The sequence below is a fragment of the Siphateles boraxobius genome, unplaced genomic scaffold (genome assembly GCF_051911475.1).
Source record: "Siphateles boraxobius isolate OS27281-9 unplaced genomic scaffold, OSU_SipBor_1 49, whole genome shotgun sequence".
Lineage (NCBI taxonomy): Eukaryota > Metazoa > Chordata > Actinopteri > Cypriniformes > Leuciscidae > Siphateles > Siphateles boraxobius.
Genome location: NW_027509130.1, coordinates 7,381,668 through 7,407,562, shown reverse-complemented (window position 1 = coordinate 7,407,562; position 25,895 = coordinate 7,381,668). Strand labels below are relative to the sequence as shown.

At 38.0% G+C, this 25,895-nt stretch overlaps 2 protein-coding genes across 3 annotated transcripts in view; one reads left to right on the top strand and one right to left on the bottom strand.

Annotated features, from left to right (window-relative positions):
• The window catches only part of LOC143710960 (uncharacterized), a 52,759-nt gene extending 33,288 nt beyond the window's left edge, over positions 1-19,471 (top strand). The window contains exons 18-33 of the mRNA XM_077202226.1: positions 2,758-2,862; positions 2,954-3,049; positions 3,769-3,861; positions 4,238-4,312; positions 7,496-7,609; positions 7,816-7,887; positions 8,909-8,986; positions 9,318-9,398; positions 10,276-10,380; positions 10,606-10,683; positions 12,524-13,642; positions 13,965-14,060; positions 14,269-14,367; positions 15,184-15,202; positions 15,315-15,366; positions 15,468-19,471. Coding sequence (XP_077058341.1) covers positions 2,758-2,862; positions 2,954-3,049; positions 3,769-3,861; positions 4,238-4,312; positions 7,496-7,609; positions 7,816-7,887; positions 8,909-8,986; positions 9,318-9,398; positions 10,276-10,380; positions 10,606-10,683; positions 12,524-13,642; positions 13,965-14,060; positions 14,269-14,367; positions 15,184-15,202; positions 15,315-15,366; positions 15,468-15,527 — 2,342 coding nt within the window. The 3' untranslated portion in view covers positions 15,528-19,471. The remainder of the gene's footprint in view (positions 1-2,757; positions 2,863-2,953; positions 3,050-3,768; positions 3,862-4,237; positions 4,313-7,495; positions 7,610-7,815; positions 7,888-8,908; positions 8,987-9,317; positions 9,399-10,275; positions 10,381-10,605; positions 10,684-12,523; positions 13,643-13,964; positions 14,061-14,268; positions 14,368-15,183; positions 15,203-15,314; positions 15,367-15,467) is intronic.
• Positions 16,442-23,682, bottom strand: mrps7 (mitochondrial ribosomal protein S7). 2 transcript variants are annotated; one of them, XM_077202291.1, is made up of 5 exons: positions 23,504-23,682; positions 23,087-23,272; positions 22,663-22,726; positions 22,395-22,562; positions 16,442-17,636 (listed from the first exon to the last, which is right to left on the bottom strand). In XM_077202291.1, exons 1-5 carry the CDS (start codon positions 23,545-23,547, stop codon positions 17,415-17,417), a joined length of 684 nt encoding a protein of 227 aa, XP_077058406.1. In that variant the 5' UTR covers positions 23,548-23,682; the 3' UTR covers positions 16,442-17,414. The 2 variants fall into 2 exon arrangements, with proteins under 2 accessions (XP_077058406.1, XP_077058407.1); XM_077202292.1 differs by lacking the exon at positions 23,504-23,682 and adding an exon at positions 23,412-23,471.
• Positions 23,683-25,895: the final 2,213 nt, after the last annotated feature.

Genomic DNA, 25,895 nt, shown 5'->3' with positions numbered 1-25,895 from the left:
CAGTACCCCCTCCTTAAAGAGCGGCTACCAGACGCTCCCCAAGGCGACATTAAACGCGGGACAAGACTGACAGAGACATAGACCAGACCCAACAAAACATGACAAATAATAACAGGGGCATACAAGCGTGAACAATGACCGGGTTGGGGTGAAACATCAGATAAAATAAACAAGGAACGGGAGGCGGAGGGACAACAGAGTCTTTGAGCGAGAATCCAGGGTGGGTGGGCAGGACGGTGATCTTGGAACTACAGGGTGTGGGCTTAGGACGGGGGACCCGAACGGACTTGGGTGGAGTGGTGTGAGTAGACGGAGAAACAGTCCTAGGTTGAACCATGACGGGGGAAACAAACGGGAGTCCGGGGGCAGTAGAGACAGGGACACACGAGGAGACAGTCCGGGGACTTCTGACGGGGAACATGGTTGGTGATGGGACAGGACTGGGTGCCGCGCTCACGGCGACGGGCTCTGGAACAGCGCTTGCCGTAGCGGGCTCTGGAACAGCGCTTGCCGTAGCGGGCTCTGGAACAGCGCTTGCCGTAGCGGGCTCTGGAACAGCGCTTGCCGTAGCGGGCTCTGGAACAGCGCTTGCCGTAGCGGGCTCTGGAACAGCGCTTGCCGTAGCGGGCTCTGGAACAGCGCTTGCCGTAGCGGGCTCTGGAACAGCGCTTGCCGTAGCGGGCTCTGGAACAGCGCTTGCCGTAGCGGGCTCTGGAACAGCGCTTGCCGTAGCGGGCTCTGGAACAGCGCTTGCCGTAGCGGGCTCTGGAACAGCGCTTGCCGTAGCGGGCTCTGGAACAGCGCTTGCCGTAGCGGGCTCTGGAACAGCGCTTGCCGTAGCGGGCTCTGGAACAGCGCTTGCCGTAGCGGGCTCTGGAACAGCGCTTGCCGTAGCGGGCTCTGGAACAGCGCTTGCCGTAGCGGGCTCTGGAACAGCGCTTGCCGTAGCGGGCTCTGGAACAGCGCTTGCCGTAGCGGGCTCTGGAACAGCGCTTGCCGTAGCGGGCTCTGGAACAGCGCTTGCCGTAGCGGGCTCTGGAACAGCGCTTGCCGTAGCGGGCTCTGGAACAGCGCTTGCCGTAGCGGGCTCTGGAACAGCGCTTGCCGTAGCGGGCTCTGGAACAGCGCTTGCCGTAGCGGGCTCTGGAACAGCGCTTGCCGTAGCGGGCTCTGGAACAGCGCTTGCCGTAGCGGGCTCTGGAACAGCGCTTGCCGTAGCGGGCTCTGGAACAGCGCTTGCCGTAGCGGGCTCTGGAACAGCGCTTGCCGTAGCGGGCTCTGGAACAGCGCTTGCCGTAGCGGGCTCTGGAACAGCGCTTGCCGTAGCGGGCTCTGGAACAGCGCTTGCCGTAGCGGGCTCTGGAACAGCGCTTGCCGTAGCGGGCTCTGGAACAGCGCTTGCCGTAGCGGGCTCTGGAACAGCGCTTGCCGTAGCGGGCTCTGGAACAGCGCTTGCCGTAGCGGGCTCTGGAACAGCGCTTGCCGTAGCGGGCTCTGGAACAGCGCTTGCCGTAGCGGGCTCTGGAACGGGCACTGGGTTCAGCTCCGAAACACCGAACACCGGCCTCTCTAAGATCCGAGCCAGACGCTCCAGATAGTCCCAGCTCAGGAAGGCAGACGGGGCGTGAACAGTCTCTAGCTGGACAGACGGGACGTGAACTGGCTCTGGCTGGGCAGACGCAGGTCTCCTCTTCTTCCTCCTGATTCGCGGAGCCGATGATGCCTCGGGAGTCGAACTGGGACGAGTCTGTTCTCCAAGCCTCACGAAGCCTAACCTCAGATCCTCCGGGATCACCGGCAGACAGGCAGGAGGTGACGACACCATGGGACCCTGTGACTCCCGACGAACCAAGCAGTCCACCATGTCCCGGAACGGGCGGTGGGCCAGCCTCCCCCGTTCCGCCAGAGGTGGAGGAACTTTGAGACCCGCGATGAGGTAACGGTTAACCAGGCTCTCCGGTAAAAAATTTCTCTTTGCCTCCACGGCCTGAGCATATCCTCTCAGGGACCTCTCTCCCTGGGGAGGGAAAGGAAGCTTGCCCAACTTGCTGTCGTTGATAGCTGACTGCCACCATAGTTCCTGGTCAGCTGATTGTTGTTTTAGTGGGGATGACATACTGTCCGCTGGGTTCAGAATGGGTCGGTTCATTCTGTCACGGTGAGATGTGGAGATAAACCCAAACGCAGACAGTATAAAATAAGACACGGTTTAATGACAAAAACAGGAAAACAAAACCCACGAGGGGGCAAAACAGAGGGAACACAGAATACCAGACTGACTAGACTAAACTGGGAAACAAATGAACAAGAAAACAAACAAGACTTCAAGAGATGCTAACAATGACTAGATGTACACAGGGTACTCACGATCAACGTATAACAATGAACCGACACAAGACAGCAAACACAAGGGGATTAAATAGGAAGACTAATCAAACATAACAGGTGACACGGGTGAAACACTAATGACAGAATCAGGATAACAAGGGGGCGGGGTAACGAGACGAGACAACACAAGCACATGACCAAAACACAAGGCCATGTGCTTGCACACAGAACATGGGTCTGTCATGATCCTGCCAAAATACTAGAACTCACAGACCTGATGGCAGAATCATGACAGAAATATTATTCCTGATATCAATAATTACAATTTTAACTAGTGAAAATGTAATTGTTGATATCAAGGATTCATATCCTGGAAATGAATAAAAGTTAAAACGGCTTGCCATAATGATGGATGTCTGTGTTTCACAGGTTTCTCTTCTTGGCACATATCTGTGTTGGTTTTCTGTTTTGTTGCTGGATTTGGAGCTGTACTTCTCCTCTGCTGTCTGATCTATTGCAGATCAAAAAACACAGGTGTGTTTGGAAGGAAAATCTTTGTATTTCTTGTGATTAACTGTATGTGTTTCACTCGTTTAACTGTGACTATTCTCCATCTTCTCTCCAGTCAACAGCAGAACAATCTGGGATCTTCAGCTTTCTTTGGTCTTTTTTCCAAATGTCTGTATGTTCTTCGCCTTCTTCCTCTGGGGTTTCACTGAAGGTGAGTTTACTAGTTTAAATATAGCACTATAAAGCATATGGCAGATTTGTACAATTTTGTTGTGATAGGACTTAAAGAGTAAGTTCGGCGTTTTACAAGTAAAGCCCTGTTTTAAGATTGTTTCTGATGAAATCGAACGGTTAAGATTAAAATTTGGACACATGCTGCTGTCCCGAGAATTTTAGGTTTTTGTGTTAGCACCCCCCCACCTATACAATGGTTTCATAGGGGCACTGGAACAATCATTCATATAAACGCGTTAAACTTTAGTTTACAAAGACGTGAAACTCACCGAGTGGTCTGGGGTGTTCACTGATATGCTCACGCAAAAATCGCTGCAAAAGATGCTTTCCAACAGGTGTTTTACCATTCGTTGTAAAACTGTGGACCTATTTTTCCAAACGCCTCACAACCGGACATTCTTCCAAAAACTACGATAAAACCTGTTGGAAAGCATCTTTTGCAGTGATTTTTGCGTGAGCATATCAGTGAACACCCCAGACCACTCGGTGAGTTTCACATCTTTGTAAACTAAAGTTTAATGCGTTGTCCAAATTTGTCCAAACAGCTGCATGTGTCCAAATTTTAATCTTAACCGTTCTATTTAATCAGGAACGATCTTAAAACAGGGCTTTACTTGTAAAACGCCGAACTTACCCTTTAAATTGTTTTATTTGATCGATATTGTTTAATACCCGTCAATGTATATTGTGTTCCAGGATTTCTCCATGAGTCCGTCACTTGCTGTGCTCTGTATATTCTGAGACCTGTCATGTTGTTTTGGGCTTTGTCTTATTTAAAGTATCTCCAAGGTATGTTAGGATTTTACGTTTTCTTATTATTATTATTTTTGTTAAGGGGATCAGTAAATGCAAATTGATTGCAACATATTAAGACTTTGCATGACAATATTGTTAGTGATTAATTCTATTGCAGTTAAATACATCAAATTGTCAAATTATTAAATTATTTAAAACACAAACTCAGCCTAATTTTTTTTCCTCTAGATTATTTTCTAACTGTATTCTTGGAATGTATTGAATGCGTCAATAAATTTTAAGTGTTTAGTGAAAAATGCACGTAACCTATCATAACACTGCTTAAATGAAAAGTAAAAGCAATGTAACAGATATGTAATAATATTATATAATGACCTGATTTGATGTGATCAACCCTTTCTGTCTACAGACAACATCAAAACATGGATCAGGTTTTTCAGAATAACAAGTGAATTTACTGTTTTCACAGTCGTTGTTTATTCAGGTGAGTAAATCCTAATGTTTCACATCAGAGATCATGCTCATTATTCTGACATTAAAAGTGCTTTATGAATTATTACCTGTTTTGCTAACTCCAATAGACTTGGCCAGAATTCAGCCATTAAATGTTACTCCTCCCTCTCTTTTTCTAAATATCCCGTCGTCCAACCCGGTATACTCAAAATGATTAAAAGACCGACAGTGTTTAGTATCCCAGGATTACTTTATTTCTCTTGCTGTTTACAAAGACACGTGTGATTTCTCAGAACATCTATTTCAGTGATATCTGTCAGGCAGTAGAAACATTTAAATGTGGAATATTTGTAATAATGTTCATTACAAAATAATAAAATTACACCTTTTTATAGTTTATACTTAACTGCATGTACTGTAGCCTTTTCTTAAATATCATAATGATGTGATGAACTTCACTTCCTTTGGTACAGATTAAGTCAGTATGGCCTCATTTAATTATTATTTTATCCCTGTGGTCTATATGACCCCAATCGACTTTTCCGTAGTAAATAAACATGGTTCCCTTCATCTCAGTTTCATAAAATTGTCACTTTTTCTACATTATCTATCTATACACACACAAAAAAACCTGGGCTTGATTCGGTTGTTCTAAAGGTATGTAAAAAGAAAAAGAGTTACACTCAGTGCCTTTGGGGTCAATATGACCCCACATTGAAATGAATGGGAAAATCGAAAAAAATTAGTTTTTTTATTTTTCATTTGTCAAAAAAATCAATAAATCCAGAATAAATCTGAAAATTTCCATACCACAATGAAGTCCTGGTACTAGAGCACAAATGCAATGTGGAACGAACATGATCACTTGCACACACACGTGTACGCGCACACAAACACACACACAGGTGTGACTCCAATAGAAAGCATTTTTATTGAAATTGGCAAATAAAATCAATAATTCCAGCATAAATCTGATAATTCTCACACATAAATGAAGGCCTGGTACTAGATCACTAATACAATGTGGAATGAACATTATCACACACACACACACGTGCGCCCACACACACACAGACACAAATACACACACAGATAGAGAGAGGTGTGACTGCAATAGAGAGCATTTTTATAGAAATTGGGAAATAAAATCAATAATTTCTGCATAAATCTAAAAAATTTCACACACAAATGAAGGTATGGTATGAGAGCACAAATGCAATATGGAAAGAACATGACTACACACAGATCACATACACACAGAGAAACACACAAACAAACAAACAGGTGTGACAGCAAAAGAGAGCAATTTTATAGAAATTGGGAAATAAAATCAATAATTCCAGCATGAATCTAAAAATTCTCACACATAAATGAAGGCCTGGTACTAGATCACTAATACAATGTGGAATGAGAATGATTACAAACACACACACACACACACACACACACACATACATGCATGCATGTGCGCGCACACAAACACACACAGACACACAGTGTGTTTACTCTTCACTCCTGTTCATATCCACCTATAGCTGTTTTTTTATTTATTTTTTATTTACTTTTTAAAAATTAATTTCTTATTGTAAAGGGAATCATTTTATACATTTCGATTATTGAAATATGAAATTGCAATCAAGTATTTTCTTTTAGTGGCAACTTATGTGGCATTACTGCAAATGTATTTGGCATTACTGCACATTTATACAGCATTATTGCAATAACAAGATACTTCAAAATACCTCAAACAACAACAAAAGTAATTATAAACTTTGAATAAATACTGATTTAATGTATTTTAAAATGTTTAAATATATATTTTCATAACAAAAGCTGTTACAAAAGTCACATCCATAAAAATGAATGGATCTCTATGGGGCCCCTGCTGGAAGCATATGGTAATTACACTTTCAGGCTAAAAATATATTATCTACAAAAAAACATCTAACCAGCAGATCATGGCAGAATTATGCATCTAACACCTAAATCAATATCCAGAAACAATTTCTATTTAAATGTGATCATCATTACAGTTTTACAGTCGCTAGGACACATTTCTCAATACTTAGGTCACTTTTTCAAAACTCTTCACATTGTTCTCCTAACCAACTTTCAGCTCGGCACAGCAGTTCATTTCACTTACAAAATACACTAAAACTACCAAATCACTTCATACATGTCTCAAATCAACATATTCTTCCATCACACTAGCAAAGGTTGACAGACAACAAACACACTTTGTCACCCACAAAACAATGACCTAAAAAACACTAACAACATTATACAATGTTTTCCTCTGTAAAACAAGCACCTCTCTACTGTTTACAATTCACTGCAATAATGTTACTGGAATGAATCAGACATGATGCAGTATGCTTCAATATATTTTGCCTTTTTTTTGTTGTTGTTGCAGAGTAATTACAAAATACAATAATTTACACACCATCCACCGATACACATACGATCAGCTGTGGTTGGTCCAATTGTCCAAATTTTTTTTTATAGCATTTCATTTTTACATCCGAAATATATTTCATTACAAAATTACTGTAGAAATGTAGCAAATTGCTGTCATATTCAGTTTTGTATTATGTTATTGTTTTGAACTTAAGTTTACCAGTTTTGAAAACCGTATGTAAGCATGTGCAGATTGGCCTGTAAGTACACAGAGTTTTGGCGGTTCTTGTTTCGAAGTGAGAAAAGAATTAATGTAATTTGAAAGATGTAGTAATTGAATGCATTTTGTTTCAAAGCAATGATAAATGATCCACACATATACTTCTGTTGTGCTCACTGTGTGAAGAGTTTTGAAAAAGAGACCTAAGTATTGAGAAATGTGTCCTAGCGTCTGTAAAAAACTGTAATATGTTTTTTTTCATAAAAATTTAATATTTCATATGTATGCTAATGGTGTTGTTGAGGAATTCTGCAGTAAATAGGTAAAAATTACTTCATATCCCCCAAAACACAGCATAAAATATAGATGAGAAGTAAAGGAAAAAAATTATATAGAATTTGTATTATTAAAATGTATATTTTTTGTACAATAGCTCTATACATGTTTGGGTTCATAAGTGTAAACAGGAAACTAAAGGCATATGAGGGTTAAGTGTGTTTGTTTGACAAACACTTTTCAGTTCATCACATCTTTAGATATGTACAACAAGACATCATTTATCTTGTGTGACATTTACATTTGTATCTATTCCTCTAGTTATTTTTACATATTGCTGGAGAAAGAGTGCACATGATACAGACAGTGAACGTCGTGTAGCTTCTGGAATATGCTTTGGAGGTGTTGTGCTGTCGTGTCTCATCCTGAGTGGAGGTAAGAGTTCCTGCATGATTTGATTCCTAACATTTTAAAAGCAGCAGGCTAAGTATATATAAGCACAGATTTATTAGGTTATTGAGTTTATTAACAATGATTTTGTTCATATACATTTATTTTTTATTATACAGTTACCAAAAATAATATAAGACCCAAGTTTTCAACTTTTTAGGCCTAACTGTGTGTTAATGTTTGTTTTTTAGTGGACTTTAGGCTATCCAGTCCAGAGCGGCCAAGACGAGCTTCCTCATTTTTCTCACTCACGCAAACTGAAGGTGAACAGATACTTATTGCTTTACCCCAATATGAGTTATTAGAGTTGCAAAATACTATTAGCTCTAGAAACAACCTTGGTCTCAATACAGCATTTTACATAGTCACAAATATAGTTTAATATAGACTGTGTGTTATTGAGTGTTGATAAAGAACGAAAACCTAACAGAAAAAAGTACCGGAATTTAAAATCCGTATGATTCTCCTCTACTACTTAAACCACCAACGTGTGTGTGTGTGTGTGTGTGTGTGTGTGTGTGTGTGTGTGTGTGTGTGTGTGTGTGTGTGTGTGTGTGTGTGTGTGTGTGTGTGTGTGTGTGTGTGTGTGTGTGTGTGTGTGTGTGTGTGTGTGTGTGTGTGTGTGTGTGTGTGATGGACTGGACATCAATCCATCCTCCCTATGGTACGATATGCTGATATAGGCTCCAGTGTTACTGCGACCCTGCATAGGAAAAGCAGTTTGGGAAAATGAACTGTGTGACCACAATTATACTGGACAAACACTTTCTGTCATATCATATAGTGCTCTGTCACAGACAGTGATATGAGCTGTGTGTCAGCCTTGTGTGTCAAGGCTTTTTTACTAAACATTCAGTTATAAAAGCATTCAAAGCTGCTGTAGGTTAAGATTTGTCAGATGAACTGTGATGAGACTTTCCAGTGTCATGAGAATAGAAAAGTACTTGACATCATGTGACTGAGCCAAACATTAATCCTTACAGACATTTATCTTGATCACTCATCAGACCTCAGTTTCTCTCACTGATACGATTGAGATAGTCTGTGCTCACTTTGGTTAAGAAAGCTTTCGCAAAAGAAAGTAGTGTTTAAACATTACAAAATGAATAGCCAAGCAGAATAAGAGAGAGAGAGAGAGAGAGAGAGAGAGAGAGAGAGAGAGAGAGAGAGAGAGAGAGAGAGAGAGAGAGAGAGAGAGAGCAGGTGTAGTACAGTCCAAGTATGAGTAGTTGGAATCATATAATTCATTCTTCCATTCATGTTTACTTTTCTCTCTCTTTTTAGTTTTTTTGATGGGGAATGGATTCTTGAGTTTCTCTCAATTGTTCCAGTTGACCTCCTCATTAGGACTTCCCTCTCCAGGTAACAGCTGCATACTGATTCCTTCATAATTAATTACAATGATATGCAACATGTAGTTTTAAATTCCACCTGTTTTTCTGTGTAAAAATCCAGTTGATTATAATTCAGCCAATTTCAGCTTGACATAAAACTGCTTGTAGAAGGACATGCTGAATGAATGTGAAAACTGAATGAAGTCATTAAGAGCTGCACAAGAAAACCACTAGACTCTTATTTCAGTGATTTTAAGATTTATGTTTAAGATTTTCTGAGCAATCCTATGTATTTTAGCTACATGTTATTGACTATTGTTTTTTAATGGGAAAATAATAGATGGATTCTCTTATTTTAGGATCTGCATTTGTGCTACTTGTTCCACCACTACTGTTGACCTTCATGGTGTATTTGCCTCGTCTCCAAGCGAAATTCAAGTGTAAGTTCATGCTAAAATACATTCTTATCATTGTTGTATTTGTATAGATGTGGAAAGAGTAAATCCCATAACTATATTCCTGTATTTGTGAATTTGTGATTTTGATACAATATGAATAGGAATGCACTGCTTATATAAAAATGAATGCTTAATTTATTTGCTAAACCATGATTTAAAGTCAGCATGAAACAGGTGTTGCTTTGACACTACTGTATTGTGACATTTTTTGAGTGAAATTGAGGTTATCTAAAAAAAAAATACAAAATTGAGGGACTTGGTTTTATCCATTAGTATTTGATATTGTGAAAAGTGAGCGGTGTGTAACTGAATGAAGGCACATCTGATAGTGAGTGGCTTTACTGAATGATTGGCCTTGCATTCATCATCAAGTGAATCCTATCATGAGAAGATGAAGTTATTGTAACGCTAGTTCCACAGAAGATGATGGTACAATAACATAAGATTTAACATAACACTTAGAATAAACAGCCAACATATAAAACAGCGTGCTAACATGAACAATACCAGACAACTGAAGAGTGAACAAGGAGGAACTTAAATACACGGTGACGATGACAAAATAACGAACAGTTGTGATGATGAGTGTTCGTGTCCATGGTAACTGATGATCAGCAAATGAGAACAAGGAACACGTGACGAATGAAAACTAACAGAACAATACGGTGACAGTTATGACATTGAGATTACAAGGTAAAAAATAAAATAAAATAAATAAACACACAGATAAATTGTTAATTCATACAGAACTTAAATATAGTGTCAAATTTGATTTAATGCAGACTCTTCTCAGATTTGTATCAGATTTATGTGACCTGTAAAAGTTTATGAATTCAGAAGATCATGTTTTTGTTCACAGGTCTCCAACGAAGATGGATAACATCATTGTGGATGATAACAATACCACTCCTGGATATCGTCCTTATGATTTATATTCATCTAACCATATTGAAAAGGGAGAAAGGTACGCTACTTTATTTTATGTTTAGTAATTTTCATTTTTCATCTAGGAAAAAAAAACACTCTTAATATTTTTAAGTTTTTAAAATGTTAATAAAAAATTTTGGGTCACAAATGTTTCTGCTTTTATGCAAGGACAAATATTTTTTGTAAGGTTTACATGTATAATACATTAAAGAATAGTTTTGTAAGCGATGTGCTGATCAGAAGTGCTTTATTTAATCAACAGAGTACTTGGAATGGACCTGCGTCATTGTATTTATTGAAGTTCTGAAGATGATAGCGGTGTATGAAAACAGCATGACAGGTATTATACATCACTGTCTTACAATGCTTACAGTGTCCTTTATTACCTCACACTGTAATTATAAAACAACATAAAAATATGGCGCTAAGAAGTAGAACATACATTACTGTGATGTTTATGTCTTATATATGCAAATTAATGCAAAACAAATGTATATGTAAAATGTATAAAACATTATTCATATTATTATAAGAAAAAAAAGTTATATAAAGCAGATATACCCTTTATGCGCTTGCAACATTGTTTTTAATTCTTAATGATCACTTCATTGGTCATGATGGGTGAGACTGAACTATTAACTAAAGCAAGGACATATTTGTGATTTAATTTTGAAAATGTATTAATAAGAAAAAAATGAAATATCACATTGATACTGGGGTCAGATTTACAAACAGCTTACGCCAGCACAAACCCTCTAGTCAATTTACTGGTATTTGCACCATTATTTAGTGCCAAAAAAACATGTTAACCTATTTAGCGCTTGACAGGCTGTGATAGTTACTGTAGGAGGAGGAGACACAGAGAACTGAGAGCGAGTGAAAGAAGGGAGAGAACTTTCTCCACTCGTGTTCATTTATATGTAATGCCAGAGGAAGATGTTATCCGAACATATCGTTTGCCGAGCCGTAATATTATTAATTACTGAGATCCAGAAACCAACCATCTGTACAACATCTGAGCTTAATGGTAAAGTGGCTGTACAGAAACCTCTCCTCAGTGAATAACACATGAAAGCCTGCTTAAACTGTGAGAAACAAGATTCGTTGGTCTGATGAACCTCAATTCCAAGCGTCATGTCAGGAATAAACCAGGAACTGTTCATCATCTGAACAACATCATCCCAACGCCGAGGTTTCAGTCCAGTTCATCATGCAGTGAAGCTGTTTATACTGTAATCGACAGGGACTAGAGAACTGGTTAGGGTAGAAGGAAAGTGACTTCCTAATGAAAGCCTGATCCAGATAACTCATGACCTTAGACTGGGCAGTATGTTCAGTTTCTAATGACAAGCTTTACATAAATCCATACATGCAAAGTTTATCTTATCATATTCCAAAAGACCCGAGGCTGTAATCACTCACTGCCAAGTGTGCTTCACCTCAGCGCTGAATACTAATGCGAATGTTACAGTTCAGTTTTTGGTTCTTTTTAATAAATTTGCTAAGTAATTACACATTTCATTATGGGGCACTGAATGTAAAAAACTGAAATGTGAAAAAACTTAAAACAGTTTAGCATATAAGGCTGCAAATATATTCTATTTAGTAATCAACAGCATTTTTTGGTAAAAGTGAAATGATTTCTGTAAATCCAGATATGCTGTATGGCTCTCCATGTTCTCAGTACTTTTTAAACATAAAAGCAACAAACTATATTATAAAAAATAATAATTAGGGAGAATCAATCAATAATAAATAATTTACTGCCCTTGTGTATTCTGATTATGAGTATTTTAACATTTAACAACGTTTAATTTCTGGAATCTGAAAACATTATTCAGACTGAATAATCAGTTACTGCCCAAAACTGTGTGCAATATTCTCTCTCTTTACTAGACAGGCAGATTTATTGATTGATTGATTGATTAATTGATTGATTTATTGATTTGATTGATTGATTGATTGATTGATTGATTGATTGATTGATTGATTGATTGATTGATTGATTGATTGATTGATTGATTGATTTGTAGGCCATTCAGTAAATTAGTCAATAAAAACATGTTGCTGTCACTGTATTTTGTTATTACTAGAATTGATATTATGATCCCAGGATAAATCCATATTCTCTTCTCATTCTTTTGGCTTTTGAATCAGATTTCAGTTTTGTTTTAACACAGAGGAAGAACGTTCAGGAAACCAGAGACGACAACAACAGACTGAGACGAACCAACAACAACAGACTGAGACGAACCAACAACAACAGACTGAGACAAACCAACAACAACAGACTGAGACAAACCAACAACAACAGACTGAGACGAACCAACAACAACAGACTGAGACGAACCAACAACAACAGACTGAGACAAACCAAAAACAACAGACTGAGACAAGCCAACAACAACAGACTGAGACGAACCAACAACAACAGACTGAGACAAACCAACAACAACAGACTGAGACAAACAAACAACAACAGACTGAGACAAACCAACAACAACAGACTGAGACAAACCAACAACAACAGACTGAGACAAGCCAACAACAACAGACTGAGACAAACCAACAACAACAGACTGAGACAAGCCAACAACAACAGACTGAGACGAACCAACAACAACAGACTGAGACAAACCAACAACAACAGACTGAGACGAACCAACAACAACAGACTGAGACAAACCAACAACAACAGACTGAGACAAGCCAACAACAACAGACTGAGACAAGCCAACAACAACAGACTGAGACGAACCAACAACAACAGACTGAGACAAACCAACAACAACAGACTGAGACAAACAAACAACAACAGACTGAGACAAACCAACAACAACAGACTGAGACAAACCAACAACAACAGACTGAGACAAGCCAACAACAACAGACTGAGACAAACCAACAACAACAGACTGAGACAAGCCAACAACAACAGACTGAGACAAACCAACAACAGACTGAGACAAACCAACAACAACAGACTGAGACAAACCAACAACAGACTGAGACAAACCAACAACAACAGACTGAGACAAACCAAAAACAACAGACTGAGACAAGCCAACAACAACAGACTGAGACAAACCAACAACAACAGACTGAGACAAACCAAAAACAACAGACTGAGACAAGCCAACAACAACAGACTGAGACAAACCAACAACAACAGACTGAGACAAGCCAACAACAACAGACTGAGACGAACCAACAACAACAGACTGAGACGAACCAACAACAACAGACTGAGACAAACCAACAACAACAGACTGAGACAAACCAACAAGGATCAAATACTTGTAAGTACTCACTGCTGAATCTTAATATGAATCCTCATTAAAAATTAAATAATCATAATTAGCATACATACAATAAAGTGCATATATATATATATATATATATATAAACTTGATTGTATTTATGCTCTATAATATTGCATTGACAAGATATCAGTTTAATTCATTTTAAACTAATTGATTGTTTGGGTGTGTGTGTGTGTGTGTGTGTGTGTGTGTGTGTGTGTGTGTGTGTGTGTGTGTGTGTGTGTGTGTGTGTGTGTGTGTGTGTGTGTGTGTGTGTGTGTGTGTGTGTGTGTGTGTGTGTGTGTGTGTGTGTTTATAGTGCATCTCTGTAATGAAATCATGTACATGTTTGGAGCAGTTGGTCTTGTTTTGCTGAACTCTGTTACACTGACAGCAGAACTGATCCTGAAAGCACGTGAGTACATATCTAAAATATTATATTACATTATAGAAATCTTTTAACATCACAGTTTTATCTAATTACACACATAAAAACATGCTGAAAATAACCAAACACAGCAGGGTTACAATATACAACTACTAAAATTTGCTTTACCATTTTGCTTTCAAATGTCCCGTGCCTCTTCATATCTCTAATGTTATTCTTTCATTTTAATTCTTAGGAAACGGTGAGCGAGTCTTGAAGGATCTGAGAGTCATCGTCTTCCCCTCCGAATGTGTTTTTGCCTTGTATTGGCTAATTTTACTAGTGCATGCTTACTGTAAGTATCTCTAAAAAAATAAAAATAATTAATATTAGGGGTTCAAGTGCGTAGCACTGAAACCTAATTGTAATTGTTAAAATTTCCAAGGATCTGCATTCTCTCCTAAAAGTGATCAGGCAGAAACTTTGAGAGATGCTAGTTCTCACAGCGTCACCAAGGCTCGGCCCGATCGGCCTGATGGTGGCGCTACATTGATCAAAAGTAGCATATGTAATGGCTCATAACTCCAAACTACTCGTCGCAGAATCAAGTGTATTATATCCTTGACTCAAGACGAACAAAACACACTAATTTTGCATATAGCACAGGAACTGAAGATCGGATTAATATTCAATTTGCAGAGACACATTTATGTGGCCAAGTGTAAATGAACCATTTGAACAAATTGGATCGCTTTCCAGTCAGTAAAAATGCATGAAGTGGTGTAAATAGGCCTTTGTGATTTAAGATTTTTTTAATAATCTAAAGAAACCTTTTCCACTATAAAGAACCTTTAATACAATGGAAAGATTCCATGGATGTTAAAGTTTCTTCACTGAAACATCAATGGCAGTAAATAACCTGTATTTTTAAGACTGTAGCCCAATATGACAGTGAACGGGTCTGATGGGTCACTGGTTTATTTGCCAGTATCCATAATGCTGATTTGTAATAGATGCAAACAGTTATTGAAATGAAGGTTCAATCCTGGGAAAATGAAACAAGCATTCACCTAATCCTTACAGAGACTGATTTACTTGCTGCGATTCTGATTTCCCCTTAATTATTAACATTTTAAATAACTTTCTCTCTCTAATGTCTCCTGTCACACAGGGAAGGTTGTTACAACTAAGTAAGTTCAGATTTGTATTCAATATAGCTCTCATGTAGGCCTATGTATGTATGTACAGTACATTCAACTGTATATATCAATGTTAAATCTGTAATTGTGTTTTCTAATACAGATTTACACAGAATCACAGGAACACACGTCGAAGACAAAGCCGTCAACTCAGGGTAACACAATAATTATGTGTGAAATAAACTGATCTGCAAGGTTTGACATCTTCACAGTTCAGATGTGTAGTTGCTAAATAACAATGTCTTGCTTTAAACAGAAAACAGCAGAGATTCATGAACTGGAGAATCTGTCAGCTCCTGATTCACAGACACAGTGATTGAGACACGGACTCTTCCACATTTCTCCTGCACTCTGATCCTCTATCCGTCTGTAAAAGAGGAGTTCCTCTGGAGGAGAAAAACAACTAAATTAGACTGAAGACTTCAAAATGTGTTGCATTCTGTTGCAAATTGCTTGGATAGTTTTATACTGGTTGTCGGATCATTTAAAAGGTAAATCATGCTATTTTTGTGCTTTTTTTGTCATAAACAATAAGATTTCGGTACAGCTCTTGTAGCTGGTTCTAAAAAAAGTGAATTCATTTCATCTGAGTATTTATTAGTTAAATATGTGGGAGTTGAACATGCTTTGTAAATGTTTATGTGGCTGTTGCATCAGTGATCAGGAATCATGTTTAATGGACAGGCTTTTACTTTTTACTTTCGATGACTCAGAGACTATTTTTCCAACTGAAAAAAATCCAGTCTGGTAAATCCACAATTATTTATTGTAATGGTGACAATAATGTATAAACTTTTTGTCCCAAAATGTAAAATTATCCCTACTGTTTTTAAAAAAAAATTAAAAATCCTTAATTTACTGCTGTTTTGTAAATGAAATAAGCCATCATTTTCTGCCACAATAATTGACTGAATGAATTTTTTTTTTACATAACTAATTCAACCAGTTCTCAAGTCAACAGTGCATTAGCCCGATAGCAGAAGTTCCCGGAGCAGAACTACACAACTCTTAAACTGAGAAAAGCTGCCGTGCTGAAGTCGGTGACTAGAGGTTGATGTTCACTAAATGTTGAACATGCACATTTTTTCGGACCAAAAAATTTGCAGGTTATGCAAAATGCAGAAATGCACAATGTAGGAATTACGCTTTTACCGTGTAAAAAGTGCATCAAAAGATGAACAATAGGCTGCAAAGGCCTTGAAAATGGAAAGAAATAGAAATTGCATGAAATTTTGGAAATAAGGCAAGTTTTATTATATTTCCCCACAAAGTCGCGATAGTAAATCCCACTTTGAGAAGACTGTGGGACACGAGCAGGAAAGAGCATCTTGTGTCTCGTATCTTTGTTTTGTCCTGATGTTAATTGACACTGGTTGTAAATGGTCAGAAAAGAGAGAATTTTATATGGCCATGATGTGTCTTTCTACATGGTTGTTTAAGAAGCTACACACTCCATCAATTAGGGTTAGAAGAACTGTTCCCGAACATATAACATGCTAACATAATAATCTCTGCAATAATGATCCAGGTATACCCCTGGTTTCTAAGGGAAGATTTTAAAAGCTACTTAAATGGCCTAATTGAATTTAGGACTAATCCTGGCTTAGTCTAAACCCGGTCTGTGAAACCAGGCCTCAGACTCTTAAACATTTGCCTATTTAAACAAGTGCTTATAAAGGAATAAAGTGTTGCAGTTACAATAATATTTTTATTTCTCATAATTTCAATCTGATGAAGATCCACTGGATTGAAATGTTAACATCAAATCAGGTGATATGCCAAAAAAAAAGTTGCATTTGAAAGTATAAAAATAAACTCCTGTTCAGCTGGTTTTGGTCTGATTGATTCCTCAGACTCTTGCAGATTAGACAATGACTTGTCAAGGTGTCTTGATGCCACTTAAACACTTTAAAATAAAGCATTAAACATTTTCATGCACAAGGTCACTACCGAAATCTCATAAACATGTAATGAGATGTCTAAGGTTTGTTTTGCACAGTCGTTCACACTGTTCAACTCTAGTGAAGAATTACAGGTCAAGAATGGAAATAGACTTTTATAGCTTACTTCTTTTACTTTCATTCAAAGACAATCTATATTTCTGACTCAAGAAGACCGCTTTTTCTCATGTCCTTTTCATCTGAGTGAAGCTCATCCAAACTCCTGAAGCCGTCAGTCCTAAACAGACTCATGTGTGCGGTCTCTACCACCAGCGGTAGTGTGCGTACGCACGGTTGGCTTCGGCCATCTTGTGAAGGTCGTGTTTGCGCTTCACCACATTTCCCTCATTAGTGAAGGCGGCCAGCAGCTCCTGCGAGAGTTTCTCGTACATGTGTGTGCGACGGTGCTTGTTGTCTCTGCATTCTGTGATCAACCACTTCATGGCCAGAAAACGCCGGCGATTATCCGTGAGTGGGACGGGAACCTGCGAGACCAATAACTGAGAGTGAGATTCAGTATTTGATCTGCTTTTACTGAGTTTTGATGCGATTCCTAGAGCTTGACAACATTGTATATTGTATGGAAAAGATCAGAATGGACTTTCTGCTTAACATCCGCTTTTGTTTCTCACCGAAGAAAGAAAAGTCATTCAGGTTTGGAACAACATGAGGGGGAGTAAATGATAGTTTTCACCTCTTGGATGAATTATAAATTTATAATTTATGAGCTTTATGAACTTTAAATTTATTCATAAACTTCTATTCAGAGAATTAAAAAATATTGCATTAAATCCATGAACTATAAATTACTCTAGATAAAGTGGTACATATTTCAGTTTTCAAAAATGTTTAATATAAATAGTTGAAAACAAATTCTATTCATCACAACTTTGTACATTTCTGTTGCCCTCATTTTTGTTATATAAATACAATTAAATATTCAGTCACATTTCTCAAGATCATTTTTATCAATGTTGCTCATTTAAAAAGCTATTAGTGAACCCTAATTCTGAATTTGAACTGAGATCTACAACATCTGCAACATCACTGACAAAACATTTTTTTAAAAATGCAAATCTTACCCTTTTCTTCTTTAAATTGTATCCTTTAAATACTGTGGTATTTTTCATAATGTTGTGCAGATGACAGGAGTTGTCATCATTATGCTACTGTCTGCTTTAACATGACACCAACAGCAGAGTTTACAGTACTGTGTCATCAGACCTTTTCAAACCGGCCAATGGACCGTTCGACCACTGAACAAATCCAGCATATAATATCAGAGTCGCATCATTGATTATCATTCTCGCAAGACACATTTTCAGAAAACATGAGTTCTGCTATTTAGTTTAAAGATCATGCATCTACAGCACTCCTCGCTGTCATAAAAACAGCGATTCTCAAAGTGTGGGGGGCGTCCCACTGATGGGGAATAGAGACGCGCCAAATTTTCCTTTTTATGCCTTTATATCTTTATTCGTTGATGGCGAGTCCGGATCGTCAACTTCATCTTTGCAGCGACACAAAAAACACCAGTTTATTAATAAACAATTAAATGTCTCCTTGCTATTTTTTACACATTCATTATTACTTTTGCCGGTTCTTTGTGGCAAGCTTTAAGCGTGCGCTCGTGCGCTTGAGTGCGGCAATATAACGTGCATTATCCTGTATAGACTATTTAAGTAATTAAATCAATATAAAGTGGCGATTTGTCCACTAATGGCTTAAATGAACAACTACTAGTCGACTAGAAAAAAAAACTTTAGTCGGAGGCAGCCCTTATTCCACATTTTCGAACCAGCAGGCCATTCTGGGTTGAGCGAGCGAAACTGATCGGAATGAGCGAGCGGAGGAATATTCAGAAATGCTCTCTCTCTCTCCGCTCAGAAGCTCTGATCGGAACAAAGGAATATTAAAATAATTAATCATTAGTTTATATCTTATACACTGCCCATCATTTTTTAATCCCATATCAAACACAGTATGTTATGTCTATTTTAATGTGTAATATGTATATAATTGTTTTTTTCTTTTTTTTTCTTCACGTTTTTAAGTACAATATTATGTTAGTCCACAGCCCCCCACCAGGGTGTGCTGATGCTATGACGAGTGGCACTTTAATTTCTTTTCTATTTTTGAACTTGATACAAATTGACACAACTGCACTTTTATTTTCTCTATTTTTGAATTTCATGCAAGTTATGTTTTATTTTCTTTATTTTTGAACTTGCTGTTATTTGATGTAGATAGTTTTTTTTTTAGATACAACTTGTAACTATACTGATACTACTTGTTACTTCAATAAATTGGAACATTTTAAGCTTGTTGCGGATTTCATTAGCATTGTGTTGGGGTGATGGGGGCAGGTGGGGCTTGAAAAGTCCCCCTTGTCCAAATTGGGGAATGACCGAAAAAGTTTGAGAACCACTGCATTAAAACATTATAACTTAGCTTGTGTTAAAATATCTAAATTCAATTAAAAAAATTTTTAACTTCTGGATATTGACTATGTAATTTGAGTGGAATATTTAATGTGTGTATCAAAATGAAAACAGAGTTTAAAATCATTCATTTCATTACTTCGCTCACTCCAGTAAAAGTTCGCAAGGTCTAAAGTGTCCGTACTGTGCGCACATATTTACGCTGTTTACGGTTCATAAATCCCAATATGTGCGTGGAACACACATTTCAATGCAATTTTTATGCATAAACAACATTTTCATACATCAGGCTAGGTCTGGCATTGTTACGCGCATCTCGTCAGTAAATCCGGTTTCTTGATTAGTAGTAAATCACCTTCACCTGCTTTCAGATGGAAGATTTGATGCAGATATGAGTGTTAAATTAACACTCAAGAGTGTTAAAGTTAATGAGATAATTAAGTGATTAATTTAGTGATTATTGAGCATTATTGAAGACACCTGATATTAACAAGCAGAATCACTGAAGGAGAAAATCACAAATTGTAAGCCACCGTTATGGTGATCAGTGTTTGCTTTAGTTGGACTCTTGACCCTTAAATTATTAACTTTAAAATTTGTTTGTTTGCTGTTATTGATTTATAACAGTTGAACAAAGAAAAGTGTGATCTGATGGTGTTGGTTATGATTTGGCATAATCATGCAGTGATCTGAAAAGTGAAGCTTATTGAGATAGTTTGGTTTAACTTATTGGCAACAGCTTTGTGATTCTACAGCATATGATTATCAGTATTTTTCTTATAATCAAAAATATTTAATAAACATTGTTCTGATCAAAAAACTCTCAAATGAATGTATTTAGAAACACAGACATCAATAATCAGTCTGTGAATCTCCACAATGGTGACAATAATAAAGCATGTTGCAGTGGCTGCCACCAATCACAACTCATTAATGGCTCCCATCATTTATTGCGATATGAATAAATTATGATCTGAATTTTCTATGTAATTTACTTTTCCTAATTGAATATTCTGCTCGTCACCATTGTTGAGATGCATAGACTGAATCTTGATGTCTGTGTGTGCCTAAAAGAAAGATTTTTTTTAAACAACTTTTAAGAAATCGTTTATTTTATATCTAAAATTCTGGATATTTATGCAGAATCACAGTTATGCTGTAACCAACAACATAAATCACGAACAAAGTTCAAATGATGATTGTCATAATATAATCAACACCATTAGATCACTTTTTTTCTTTGTTTATCTGGCAGTTATAACTCAGATACAACAGCAAAACAAAATCTAAAGTTAATAATATAAGAGTCAAGAGCCCAACTAAAGCAAACAATGATCGCCATAACAGTGGCTTACAATTTGAGATTTTCTCCTTCAGTGATTCTTCAGGTGTCTTCAATAATGCTCAATCATCACTACATTAATCACTTAATTATCTCATTAACTTTAACACACTTGAGTGTGGACTCCAATAGGTATCTCCCAGTCACGTGACCCCAGCCGCGTGTCAGACATTTTGGCGGAATACATCCGTCAGCTACTCAGTGGCAATGGATCTATTTATTAGTTGTGGGCCACCCCTAATAATAGATCCATTGCCATGGGTAATATATATTATTAGTATATTATTATACTAATAATATAATTACATAAAAACATTTTGACATTGGGCTACAGTGTGTTAGGTAAATGCATTTACCAATAACATTACTGACTCTGAAGCTAACTGAGCAGTTCCACGGCTCTCTTCTCTACTCTTTACAACTACTTTAATACTGTTTCTAGCTAATGTTGGTAGTTTTTTTTTCACTGCAACAAAAAAAAAACGTAGAAAAATGTAGTCAACCCATACACTGTTAGAACCGTGAAAAAAATGGACAATAGTTCTATCATAAAGGGGCGGCTAAACATTTGATTAACAAATTATTTTCTGTTTAAAGCAAAAAAAATAAAAAAATAAAATATATATATATATAGCACATTATATACCTATATATATTATCTCGTAAAATTGGGAGCCTGATGTGTCCAGCTAAGACAAGCTTATGTTATGCTGAATAGTAGTGCACACACACATTGCGGATTTCTATGGCAACAGTGGATTTATAACATTTTATCACGAACTCCGAGAAATCATTCATTAGCCTTCGAGGGGACAACTTAACTGATCCAAAATGAAGACTGCAAAGCTGTGTTGAGTTGGACTGTGTTGAGTTGGACTGTGTTGAGTTGGAAGCCAAACAGTAACACCGCCATCAGCGTTTTGCCTGTTTATTGCCACCAACCACTTGTTTCTTTTGGGATTGGGTATAAAGATATTCCTTTTGTATGATCACGTATCTGATCGCATCCAACTGCACAGCATCGCTCGGGCATGATAGAAATATTTTGCGACGAGCTGTATTATCACCGGTGGTATAGCATTTTCTATTCCGTCAAAATGGCTGCTCCAAATGGCGGGACGTCCCTATACAGTCCCAGGAGTGTTAATTTAACACTGGAGTTTTTGCTGTGTACAAAGATCCGTAGTTAACTGACAAGCTGAGCCATATCGCATTAATTATCGCGATACGTCCGCAATATTAATGCGATATGGCTCAGCTTGTCAGTGAACTACGACTCTTTGTAGTAAATGCCGCTCCATCTGAAAGCAGGTTTAGGTGATTTACTACTAATCAAGGAACCGGGTTTACTGACGAGATGTGCATAACAATGTGATGCGATATTTCGCCCAGCCCTACATCAGGCCCCTGTTCATATTATCTCACAGTCATAAAGTAAATATTCAAGGTTGTTCGCTGACCTGGTAAAACTTCCCTCCTTTCTGAACACTGGCCAGACCGATGATGGGTTTGCAGTTCTCCAGAGCCTGATGGAAGATGGCGTACGGATTACACTCCACCTCTTCTCTCTTCGCTGCAGGAGATTTGTGGTATTTCTCCACCTGTCTTCTCTTTATGGTCTCCAGCGTCTGAACGGCCACAGAACATCCAAGCAGAAATTATGTCAACACTCGTTTCAGGAAGTGTACATGATATTTTATAGTGTATAGAATGGGATTTCAGTCAAACCTGTGTCATGATTCCTCTAGCAAGGATTTTGTTGCCATCTTGCATCATCATGTTGATGAACTTGCTGTTGGAGGAAAACAGAAAATCAATGTTATGAAGCATCCGCACAGTAGGGTCCAAAAATATGGAAGCTTGTTATCGCTACAGAATTAAAAAAAATACATTAAAAAAGGTAATTGCGACTTTTTGCTCTGTGGTAACAAGCTTCCATACAAAAATATTGCTACCATGTGTACAACAATTTTTTCACTAAAATTCAAATAATGCCAGAATAACTTGAGTGAACAATCTGTATGACTTTAAATTATTTCTAATCCTAGTTTTCAATGGTGGCCTCAGACTTTTGGACCTCACTGTGTTTATATACAGGTCTTAAAGTTATAGTAAATTTTAAAGTTGTCTGTTAAGCTCTTTTAGTTTGTACCTTATCAAAGGGTCGCTGAAAGCAGAGCTGGTGTCGCTCGACAGCGCTGCTTTTATCGGACTCACTGTTTTCAGTTCCTGCAGCTCTTTTTCTTCAGGACTGAGCTCTGAGTCTGGAACAACATCTTTACTGGGATCAGGATCCAGATAGTATGGATTATACCGACTCCACCTCACGAAACACACACTGAGAAAACATAATATCAGCCGATATATCTTTATTATGCAGAGAAAAATCGGTACAAACAGCAGCGTTAGTTTAGAAACAGATTTAAGCACATGGTTGAGTTTGCGAAGAACAGCGTGAAATCAACGATGAATTATACAAAGTATGAATTACAGAGCGACGTTGATGTGATTTAGGCCTCATTTCGGATATTCCTGGTACAAATAAGTAAAGAAAACTAGTAAAACGTACCTCGGTGTCCAAGGTTTCAGTAAATATCTGACGGAGGCTGCCATCTTCAGAACAGTGTCATGAGTTTGTCTCAGATCAGTTTGAGCAACACAAATCTGAACTTCACAGTCAGAGGAGAAATACAAACACAGATCTCAGATCAGCGGTTCAACTCAGTCTGACGCGACCGTGAAAGGACCTCAAATGGAGAACACGACCTAAGATATTGCCTGAGTAAAATACTACAAAATATGTGTTTTAAAATTCTACCATTCTAGCAAAAGTCTAGCTTTTTTACCTTTATAGTATTTATATACGCTGTTTTTTTCCGCTCAGGGTGTAAATAATAACTATTTACACAAAATAGACTAAATATAGGCGCCTTAGTAAGTTTCCTGTCGGCTAAATGTGTTTGTGCTGCCCCCAAGCGTCGCAGATAAATCAATAAAATAAAGCAGTCATTTGCACAAGGTTCAAATCTCAATGATTTTTAATTTTGCCTATTATTTAAAAACATTACATGATTTTTTTGATGAAGAGATTGGTGAATAGCTCCTTGCTTGTAAAAAAAAAGTGAGCATCTGCTGCTATTTTAGCAAAACATATGCTACAATAGGCTACCAAACTGTTGAATTTGTTTCTTCAAACAAACAACTACAACAACAACTGATTAAAATACTACAAATATTAAGCTCTAAGCAGTTAATTATGCATATAATTTATTATTTTCTTCACGAAGTAGGCCTACAGCAACATTATTACTTTCACGTAGCCTACAGTGCAATGCTCAGGTAAATTTACATTTAGTCATTTAGCAGACGCCTTTATCCAAAGCGACTTACAAATGAGGAATACAGCAAACTAGTTATCATGAAGAGGCAGACAACTCAAGAATTGCTCAAAATATAAAGTTCAGACATTGTTTAGCATAAGCCAGACAAGAGAGGAATTAAGGGAAAGGGAAATCTTTTTTTTTTTTTTTAAAGAAGTTAAGTGCATAAGAGATGAGTTTTCAGATGTCTTTTGAATATAGTCAGGGATTCTGGGAAGATCATTCCACCAGCAAGGAGCCGTGAATGAGAATGTTCTGGAGAGTGATTTTGTGCCAAAATCTTTTCTGTGATGGTACCACGAGCCGTCGCTCATTGACCGATCATAGCTGGTAGGGATGTAGACCCGTAGGTGCGAGTGAAAGTAGGGAGCTGAGCCAGTGGTAGATCTGCAAGCAAGTGTCAAAGCCTTGAACTTGATCCGAGCAGCGAGTGGTAGCCAGTGCAGTGAGATGAACAGAGGAGTGACGTGAGCCCTTTTGGGCTCGTTGAAGACAAGACGGGCTGCAGCGTTCTGGATCATTTGTAGAGGTTTAGTTGCACATGATGGAAGACCAGCCAGAAGAGCATTGCAGTGTTCAAGCCTAGAAATAACCAGGGCCTGGACGAGAAGTTGTGTTGCATGCTCAGTTAGGAAAGGCCTGATCTTCCTGATGTTGTGCAGTGCAAATCTGCATGATCGAGCTGTCTTTGTAATGTGGTCTGTGAAGGACAGCTGGTCATCAAAGATTACTCCAAGATTTCTGACCGATCTTGATGGGGTGATTGATGATGAATCTAGCTTGATAGTGAAGTCATGCTGTAGAGACGGGTCATCAGAGAACACGAGAAGCTCGGCCTTTGCCAGGTTGAGCTGCAGGTGATTTTGTGGCTCTTTAATGTGTGTGACAGATCGCTGTAACGCCTCAGATCAAGCGGCACGTGATCTGATCATCTCTTCCTCTTTACTACTAGTAATAGCACCAAATAAACATGAATGATCATCAGAGAGGGTAATGAATATCGTCTCATGTAATCGCTCTATCAGTGTTTCAACTGAGGAAAGACGTCAATAAAACAGCTTGTAAACAATGTACACATAATGTTGAGAATTCCTATGGATCACATGACATAGTCAGTCATGGGAGGAGCTAAGTCTGTTCAGGTGCACGCAATGATTGATAAATCACTATTGTTTGGTTTGTTGGTGTGTGCCATATGCAATGAAAGCAGACTGTCCTTTCTTTCTCTCCTAATGAGAGCCTTTGTAGAGTGATGTGTTCCTGACAATGTAAGTTTGTGCCCTTTTGATTTGTCTCATAATGTTAATTCTTGGGATCCTGTTTGGGTCGAATTCTGAAATGTTCTATATGATTATGATTATTATGTTTCAGTGTTCTTATTATTTTGATGTTGAATTGTTTAGGATTGGATTATGTGATGATTTATTAGTTGAAGTTCTATGGTGTTAAATATATTTAAGATTCTGTTTGTTGTTTATTTGTTTATAGAAATATACAACTCTATATCTGATTCCCATTCTACTCTATGGCCTGATTCACGATCTGTTACAATAAATGAGTATGGACTGAGTACTGGACCCC